Source organism: Garra rufa, chromosome 12 (assembly GCF_049309525.1).
Source record: "Garra rufa chromosome 12, GarRuf1.0, whole genome shotgun sequence".
In the NCBI taxonomy this organism is placed as follows: Eukaryota; Metazoa; Chordata; class Actinopteri; order Cypriniformes; family Cyprinidae; genus Garra; species Garra rufa.
This window is the reverse complement of record NC_133372.1, coordinates 9,205,833-9,215,064: the sequence shown is the minus strand read 5'-3', so window position 1 is coordinate 9,215,064 and position 9,232 is coordinate 9,205,833. Positions and strand designations below refer to the sequence as shown.

The 9,232-nt window shown below is 40.9% G+C and overlaps 1 protein-coding gene across 1 annotated transcript in view; it reads right to left on the bottom strand.

Annotated features, from left to right (window-relative positions):
* Window positions 1-8,842, bottom strand: part of gcdha (glutaryl-CoA dehydrogenase a) — a 19,795-nt gene extending 10,953 nt beyond the window's left edge. Inside the window, exons 1-7 of the mRNA XM_073851831.1 lie at window positions 8,746-8,842; window positions 8,156-8,270; window positions 7,678-7,713; window positions 7,455-7,595; window positions 5,650-5,712; window positions 5,295-5,465; window positions 5,020-5,149 (exon numbers count right to left, since the gene is read on the bottom strand). Of these exons, the coding sequence (XP_073707932.1) occupies window positions 5,020-5,149; window positions 5,295-5,465; window positions 5,650-5,712; window positions 7,455-7,595; window positions 7,678-7,713; window positions 8,156-8,258 (644 nt within the window). The 5' untranslated portion in view covers window positions 8,259-8,270; window positions 8,746-8,842. The remainder of the gene's footprint in view (window positions 1-5,019; window positions 5,150-5,294; window positions 5,466-5,649; window positions 5,713-7,454; window positions 7,596-7,677; window positions 7,714-8,155; window positions 8,271-8,745) is intronic.
* Window positions 8,843-9,232: the final 390 nt, after the last annotated feature.

The window sequence follows — 9,232 nt, the reverse complement described above, 5'->3', positions numbered from 1 at the left end:
GGTTACATACGTAACCTAGAGACGTTCCCTTCCGAGGGAACTCTCACCGCGTCCCCTAGGGGTCGCTATTGGGGAACGGTATACCAACGTCTCCATGCTGAGGGGAGTGCATAGTAGTGAGCACTAAGTGTAAATTCTGTGAGGAATTATCCCTATAGGACGAGGTGACAGCTGTCAGAACGTAACCTCCCCGGCCAAAGCCTGAACTGTTACTCACTTACCTGAATGGGTCAAAGGACCCAGAGCACAGCTCAGGTTGGAATCGGAGATTCCTTCGGAGGAACGGCTAAGTTAATACTTAGACTTAACTAGAACAGGAACTGCCAGTACTACTGAGTCTAGTTCCCTCAGTGAACTGACTCAAAAATAGCGACTAACAGGCCTGTCCCAAGACAGAGACCGTTCTAGCAGGGGTTATCCTCAGATAACGCACCCTGGATAACAGATGGTCAGGAGATATCTGAGGTGATATCGAGTGAAGTTGGGCCCAGGGAGACCGGGGTTTTAAACCAACTCAAAAAATGGGAACGAGTACCGCGTAACCCATACCGTATAGGATTTTAGAAAAGAACCCAAAAACTTGGTGGGAACTTACCACTTATGTGGATTTTTAGGAAGTGCACAAAGATTCCGTGCGCACTTACCACTATTGTGGATTTCAGAAAGTGCCCAGGGTTTAGCGTGGGACACTTACCCTAGTAAAATGGGATTTGGAGACTGTGTTTTCCCCCATTTTGGGGGTTTCATATTAAAGCTCCAGATTTGTCATAGGATGACGAGAATTAAAATAGGGGAGGAACCCTCCCTGATTAGAGAGGGGAGCAATGCTACACCCCAATCAGGACAGACAGTCCGCAAACTGTTAGTCGACTGATGAAATCATGGAGCTACTGACCATCATATAGTGGACGCAGACAGCGGACAGACCCCTAACCCCGACTTGCAGGGAGGAACATCCGTCCTTAAAAAGGGCAATGCTCTGAAGGGGCCCTTTAGTGTAAAGGGGAGCGTACTAGACCCAGTCCACATAGATGCCTACTAGGAGAAGGTGATGCTCAGAAATTACCCTTCCTTGTAAGGGGAGCATACTCATCCCACTAGGAGCCGTGCTCTAAACGGGACCCTTGAGAAGGGGAGCGAACGTGCTCAAATCAGGACCTTGAGAAAGATAGGTTATTTCTTCCTTAGCCAAGGGAGAAAAATTCACCATGCGGCAGTGGCGCTGCTTTGAGGGAACCCTAAAAGGTGAGCTGCCAACAGCCTGAGGAGGCTTCAATCGTAGGAGCCTTCGCTTCTAGCATGTTAAGGGTAGGTTTCAAAACCCTGAGAAGCAGGGAGAAATGCCAACACCCGCCAGAAGGTGGTGCTCTAGTAGGACCCTTTCCGCAGAAAGGGGAGCAGCCGTTAGGTCATTTCAAGGTCCTGAAAAAAGGGGGTAACTCCTAGTTAGTCATAAAGCCTGAAGGGGAGGTGACACTCGACCCGGAAGTCAGGCGCAAGCAGGCTCCTAACCCTGATTAACAGAGAGGAAAACCCGCCTGCCAGGAGGCAGCGCTCCGATTTCACCCTTCATCAGAAGGGGAGCTTACTCCTCCTGCCAGGAGCAGCGCTCGAGAGGAACCCTTTTCTCAAAAGGGGAGCAATCATACCTGACTCAGGAAGCCTGATGACAGATTCTACCCAAATAAAGGGGAATTTGTCCACACGACAGTGGTGCTACTGACGAACCTTGAATTAAGGTGAGCTGCTGTCATTGAAGAGCTCTGAGAGGACCCTTTCCGCGGAAAGGGGAGCTACTAAAGTTACTTCAGGTTCCTGAGAAGGGAGCTCCTGGATAGTCATGGTGACAGACTCCTAACCCTGAAGGCCAGGGAGGAACGCCCGTCCCAACGAGGGGCGCTCATTGGGGACCCTTTCCTCGGAAAGGGGAGAGCCCAGCTCGTGCGTGAGGCCTGAAGAGTGAGAATCAGCCTGGACAAGAAGGACAGGCCCCTAACCCAGATGAACCGGGAGGAGAACCTGGCTCTGTCAACGAGAAACAGTACTCTAAATAAACCCCTTCTGCAGAAAGGGGAGTACTACCTCGGTTGAATCGACCCTGCCCTCGGGCTAACAGGGGGATCGACAGACCCCAGTCTAGGTGGACTTATGTTCCTGTCTCAACGGGACATAAATCCCCCGGAGCAGGAACTTATGAGGATAGACTCCTAACCCTGAAGGCCAGGGAGGAACGCCCATCCCATCGAGGGGGCGCTCGTTAGGGACCCTTCCCTTGGGAAGGGGAGAGCCCAGCTCGAGTGTGAGCCTGAAGAGTGAGAATCAGCCTGGACAAGAGGGACAGGCTCCTAACCCAGATGAACCGGGGAGAAAGCCTGGCTTGTCAGCGAGAAGCGGTACTCTGAATAAACCCTTTCCGCGGAAAGGGGAGTGCTACTTTAGTTACTGGAGAACTGAGAAATTGCTCCTTGGAGACAAAACTCAGGAGGTGCTGGAAAGAACCTTCGGCTGATAAGATCACTTCACAGGATCTAAAGTCCACAGAGAGAGTCTGGAAGAGGGATTCTCAGAAAAAGGCCTGCAAAGGACAAATGTTAAACATGCCAAGGGCAATCCTAAGAAAGAAACTTAGGGAGCTTACCTTGAAGAGGACATAAGTCCTATGTCTAACAAATGCTGGGAGGGTGGTTTACCGCACGACCTGTGGCGTGGATAGGACGAACACTGCCGTAACCATAACCCGTAGGATCAGAGGGGGAGCATCCGACGTAAACTCGTCGTGTTTTTCTCTGAAAAGCAAAAACACAACACACAGGCCTGAGACAGTATTAAGTTCTTTTTCTTTATTAAAAGAAAAATATGGATCGTACTCACCCATGAGTGACCTGCATTTAACTCAAACTCAAACAAAACCTGTTTAAGGAGTTAAAATCCAGAACATCGGTAATGGAGGTTCTTATGGGACATAAGAACCGCTGCGTGCAGGGAGCTCATGTTGTAGGGCTCGAACCTGGGCCTTCATGGAGTGAAGGACTCAAAGGCAGTGATCTACCTAGCCCAAATCACATAAATCCAGAAAGGCCAAAGAGCCTGGGAAAAACTAACAGATCAGTGAAAGACCTCCGGTTAGTCCTCCTGAAAACAGCCCAACCCAGCAGAGTGGGCTGTCTATTTAAACCCTAGCAGGGGAGACAGCACCATCTAGGCAAGAGCTTAAAGAACTACTTTTATGTTTCCAAACAAAAAGTAATCAGTAAGCCCACACACAGATATCCGCAGATATCTGTATGTGTAGGAAGGACTACCAGAGGTAAAACTGACTGAAAGCCTCCAGCCCTAAAGTAGGAAGAGTTAACGTACAGCTAGCCTCAGACAGCTGTAGTTACTAAGACTGTTCTGCCATGATCTGCATAATCATGGTCGAACTAGTCTAGGAAAATCTCTCCCCTTTATATGTACACATATAAGCATACATAACATACATATGTATATACATATACATGCACACACATATTTTATGGCAGTAAATTAACTCCACAATCGCGACGCGCAGCATATATTCGGCTCCCGCGGGAGCTAAACAAACTCCGCCCAGACGCCAAATTCCCTCGGGAATAAACAAGCAAGGAGCCGCTGGCGACGCCGCGAATGCGTCTGTTAATGCCGCGAGAGGCAAACACACTCATGCAAAATGAGGAACAGAGAAACTCACCTCCCTCTTTTGCGTACTGCGTTTTCGCGATAAGCCCATTAGTCCCTCGGGAGCTGGACGAGCTGTAATTTATCTCACCCACGTAGCAGAGAGTCGTAGCAAGTGGGTATGAGAGCGTGCCTCTCGTTACAAACAAGCAATGAATGCACCGATCGCATTCTACTCTCTCAAGAGGTAATCTTGCTTGCGTTCTCCCCTCACAGCTCGGGCAGTGTGAAAGTGCGGGTATCAGATTACCACACACGTCACCAGCAGGCCTCCGGTGAGAGAATATGCACTCCTAGACAAAGAGAAAGCTGAAGACAGCGAAGAGGCTGTATGTTTACTTCGGCGACTCTTTATACTGTGTCGCCCGGTAGTGACGTACCAGCAGCGACGTGCGCGCCGCAGTGACGTCATACGCTGTCGCCGGCCATTTCATGGAGTTTTTCTATGCATTCTTCAGACACGAGTCACGCTGCAGCGTTCCCCAATAGCGACCCCTAGGGGACGCGGTGAGAGTTCCCTCGGAAGGGAACTGCTTTATCATTGGTTGATCTATATTATCTTCATTAGTGAAAGTCAAGATTCACTTGAATAATTCATGGCAAATTTACAAAAAGTCTAATAGAATTGTGTAGAATATATGATTGACAGTTTAGGACAACTAGATCAAAAATTTTGCATTTAGGTAATGATTTATACGATGAGCTAATGACTTGATGTTTTGAGGGGTAAGACTATTGCACAGAGAACTACAGTATATAATACATTTTGAGCAACATGACAATAGCAACTGATAATGTAGGAAACTGCAGACAAATGTATATTTCATTTCTGATCTGAGAAATGCACCAAAGTGACTGAGAAAAACTTTTATCCTTTTATCTCCATCGAAGGTTCTGATTGGTGTGTGCTAAATTTTGACTCCTAGTGTTTCCAGTTGGGTAATTGTGTGCTAATTGAGCTCAAACTTCGCAGACTTGAGTGAACAATATTGAATGCTTGTGCTTTCTAAATGACCTCATGGTGTAAGCACTGAGAAATGTAGGGATTTGTGTGTAGAGTTTTGAAGTAACAGTTCACCAAATATAACTCATGTGTCAAAGCAGGGAATAGTGTTTATAGTTTAGGGAAATGGGTGTGCTTTTTCAAAAATGGCGTTATAGTTTTGAAATTTTAGTTCAAAAGACTGGTTATAGTGTTTTAGCAATTGAGAAAAACTGTAAAAAAAAAAATGGACCCTTATGACTGGTTTTGTGGTTCAGAGTCACACATATGGACAGCCTCTTGACTAAACCAAACTATGCAAACTTTTCAGGGTCACTAACCATGTTTTTGCCCCACTGATGGTGTAGGTCTTGCTGGAGAGGTTGTATTTAGCTTTGGTCTCCATGCCACCAGGGTCACTCCCATGGTTTGGTTCTGTAAGTCCAAAACAGCCCAGTATCTCTCCACGAGCTGAGAAGAATAAAAGACACATAACATGGGGCAACCAATACATGTGCGGACGTCTTGAATGACTTTCCATGACTTTTCCAGTCATTTGTAATTACTGAATAATTGGGAAGTTCAATGCAATGCACTGACTAGGTAGTTGACTAACCCAGTTTAGGCAGGTATTTCTGTTTCTGTGCTTCTGTTCCATATGCGTTGATAGGATGCATGACCAGTGAGGACTGGACACTCATAACTGAACGGTACCCACTGTCCACTCTCTCCACCTCCCTGGCAATCAAACCGTATGCCACGTAACTGGTGCCCGCACAGCCATATCCTTCAACACAAAGAACCCAATACATCAAACAACGTACTTTTTATATTCACTGTCATGGAAAACAGAATCAGAGTCACCTGGAGGCTGTACACATGAGATTTGATGTTAAATGAGACTATGGTTTGTATATATTTCCACTTTCAAGAGGATGATTATTAAAAGACATTTAAAAGCCTGATTTTACCTTGAATCGTAGGCCCAAGGACACCAAGCTCTCCCATTTCATTTAAAATCTCCCGATGGAAATCTGAAAATTCAGAGCCACAGATTTAAATTTCAGGCTTTTCTTTTTACGACATTATACTACAGGGGCCATCAACTTTTTTTAGTTATTTTAAATGTTACTCATATATGTGACCATGGACCACAAAACCAGTCATAAGGTTAAATTTGACAAAACTGAAATATATACATCTTATGAAAGCTCAATAAATAAGCTTTCTGTTGGTATATGGTTTGTAAGGATAGGATAATATTTAGCCGAGATACATCTATTTGAAAATCTGGAATCCGAAGGTGCAAAAAAATCTAAATACTGAGAAAATTACCTTTAAAGTTGTCCAAATTAAGTTCTTAACAATGCATATTACTAATCAAAACTTACATTTTGATATATTTATAGTAGGAATTTTACAAAAAATCTTCATGGAACATGATCTTTACTTAATTTCCTAATGATTTTTGGCATAAAAGAAAAATCAATAATTTTGACCCATGCTATGTATTTTTGGCTATTGCTACAAATATATCCCAGCGACTTAAGACTGGTTTTGTGGTCCAGGGTCACACACATATACATATATATATATATATGAGTAACATTTAAAATAACTAAAAAAGTTTATATATATATATATATATATAATTAAGGGGAGACACTGCAGGCAAAAACACTGTTTTTTCATGCACCTATCAATTTTGAGATTTTGGGCTTTTTTTTTTTTTGGTGTTTTTTCAGACTAGTGGAAAGAAAACATCCAAAAAACACGGTTAAGTGTTTCTTTTATAGCACTTAATCTATTTGTGTCAGTAGATTTCAATTACAATTAATATTTTTAATCCTGTTTTTTCTTCTACACTGAGCCATAAATCTCCACTTAAGTAAAACTTACACACACCAAACTTTACATTTTTATTCCTGTCTATATCCCAAATGTTTTTACAGAGGGATTTGTTCATATATAATTTGCTTGATTTTATACAACATTTTATTCCCCCAAAAATGGTAAAAAATATAGTGTTTCCTGTCTGTTCTACGTTTTTTCTGAATTATGTTGTGACAAAATGAGATATGTCAAAAAAAAAACAAGAATTTTGAAACTGACTTCATCCAGTGTTTAGATTTTTATACTACAAATGTATGCAAATTAGCGCATATTTCATTAAATAATGCCAATTTGCATATTTAAACCTAAAATTGTAGAAAACTGTAATACAATTTTTTTTTTTTGCAATTATCAAAGTAATCAATCAACTGGGTAAGTAAGGTAATAACTATTAGCTAATTGTTTTACCCTATTCACCTGCAGTGTCTCGCCTTAATTAATTATTTAATACATACATACATAAATAAATAAAATAAACCCGTGGTAAGAATTAAATGTATAGTTCACCCAACAATGAAAATTCTGTCATCATCTACTCACTCTCCACTTGTCCCAAACCTGCATGAGTTTCATTCTTCTGTTGAGCATGAGAGATATTTTGAAGAATGTGGGTAATGAAATATTTGATATGGAAAATAATAATCATAATAATAATATGGAAGTCATATCAACTGTTCGTTTACCCACATCAAAACCTTCAAAATATCTTCCTTTGTGTTCAACAGAAGAAAGAAACTCATGCAGGTTTGGAACAAGTGGAGGGTGAGTAAATGATGACAGAATTTTTATTTTTGAATGAACCATCCCTTTATTCATGCATGAAGGTTGCTGACCCCCGTTTTTATACATAATGTGATAAGATGTGACTAGCTGTTCCACTTACGTTCATTTCTGTTGGCCATGAGGATGCGGGGCATGAGCTTTTCCTGGCAGTATGTGCGGAAACTGTCTCTGATCATGATCTCCTCCTCTGTGAGCTGTCCTTCCAGATTCAACGCATCACGCCAGTCAAACTGCACCTTAGCTAGAAATCAAAAAGCTTTTTAGTGTAGCATGATGTCAAAATCAAACATCACAATCAGAAAATAATAAACATATATATTTACGTGGTTTTGCTGCTTTTTTCACTTGCTCCTCTGTCTCTGAAAAAAAAAGTCAATCAATTAGTTGCCAAGCCTTAACATGAAAATACATACAGTATATGACCCTGGACCACAAAACCAGTCATAACATAAGTAGCATGGGTATATTTGTAGCAATAGCCAAAAATACATAATGTGTCAAAATTATAGCTTTTTCTTTTATGCCAAAAATCATTAGGATATTTAAAAAAAAATTTTTTTGCACCCTACAGATTCCAGATTTTCAAATTGTTGTATCTCAGCCAAATATTGTTCTATCCCAACAAGCCAAAAAATTTACCCTTATGACTGGTTTTGTGGTCCAGGGTCACATATATATTTTAAATACACTGATGAGGTGAAATAATGTGCCATAAAATGTTCTTTTGTTTTTTTGCTGTTTTCTCTATTTTTCTTGATCATTCAGAATTATGATTATGAAATGGTGAATTATTGATCTAACCGAATGCTGCAGCTGCTGAAGTGCCTTGAGCCCTTGACACAGAGATCAGAGAACATCTCTGTGAGTTCACCAGCAGACGTGATAAAGCAGTTCTCAATGCCATAGTGTATCAAACCTGAAAGAAATGCAACAATATGCAATGTTACTAATAGTGTTACAGAAACATTATAACAGTGTTTACACAGTAAGTTCATTTCCTACAGTGTGTTACTTTACATTTACTTTTCGACGTTTTGGAAGCTACACAAAACACTAAATGCATGTTTTGTAGCTTTCGTTTTGAGTTATGTTATTATTTAATAAAATATTGAGTATTCTTAACGATTGCAACTTTTATCTGTTATACCATTCATAACGTTGTTACTGTATGTGTAGTTAATGTATATATAGTTATTATATTCCTATTAGAAATATATATTTTTCTATTAAATAACCGTCTCAACGCATGGTTACACAACTGGAGTTGCATAACCATATAAGACACATTTACAGATTTCAAAATCTATATATAATTTATATTTCAGATGTATATTTTAAAACATGAAGTTGTAAACAGTTGGAAAATTAATTAAAATAATAAGTTATACTACCTTTAACGTCTTCGATCAGATGATTTCCCTGTCTGCAGTTACACTATTTATATTCAGAGCAGAGCTCTTGAACGTGTCAAATGCACGAATTGGAAGAACGGATCCTCCATCTTTTGTGTGGCATGTTTCGTAATGCCTTTGACTCTGTTCGCCCCACGATAAATATGTAAGTTAGTTTGTTATACTTATAAAACGTTTTTAAATATTTTATACAACATAATTACATGCATCACTGATTATATTAACGAAATATGGCAAATATCGAATTCTGACATTTTAATTTAAATTATATTTAAATTACATTAGTTGATCATGCCACATTCAAAATGGCCGATGACAACGTCTGAAATTTTGAGGCATGTAGAAGGCGTTTTCGGGCACCGCGCGCTCTGATTGGATTAATAGAAGAGGTGTGTGTGCGGAGAGGATTTTTAAAAGTACTTTACTCTGTTACAACATAAAATGACTTCCGTGTCCTTGGTAGTAT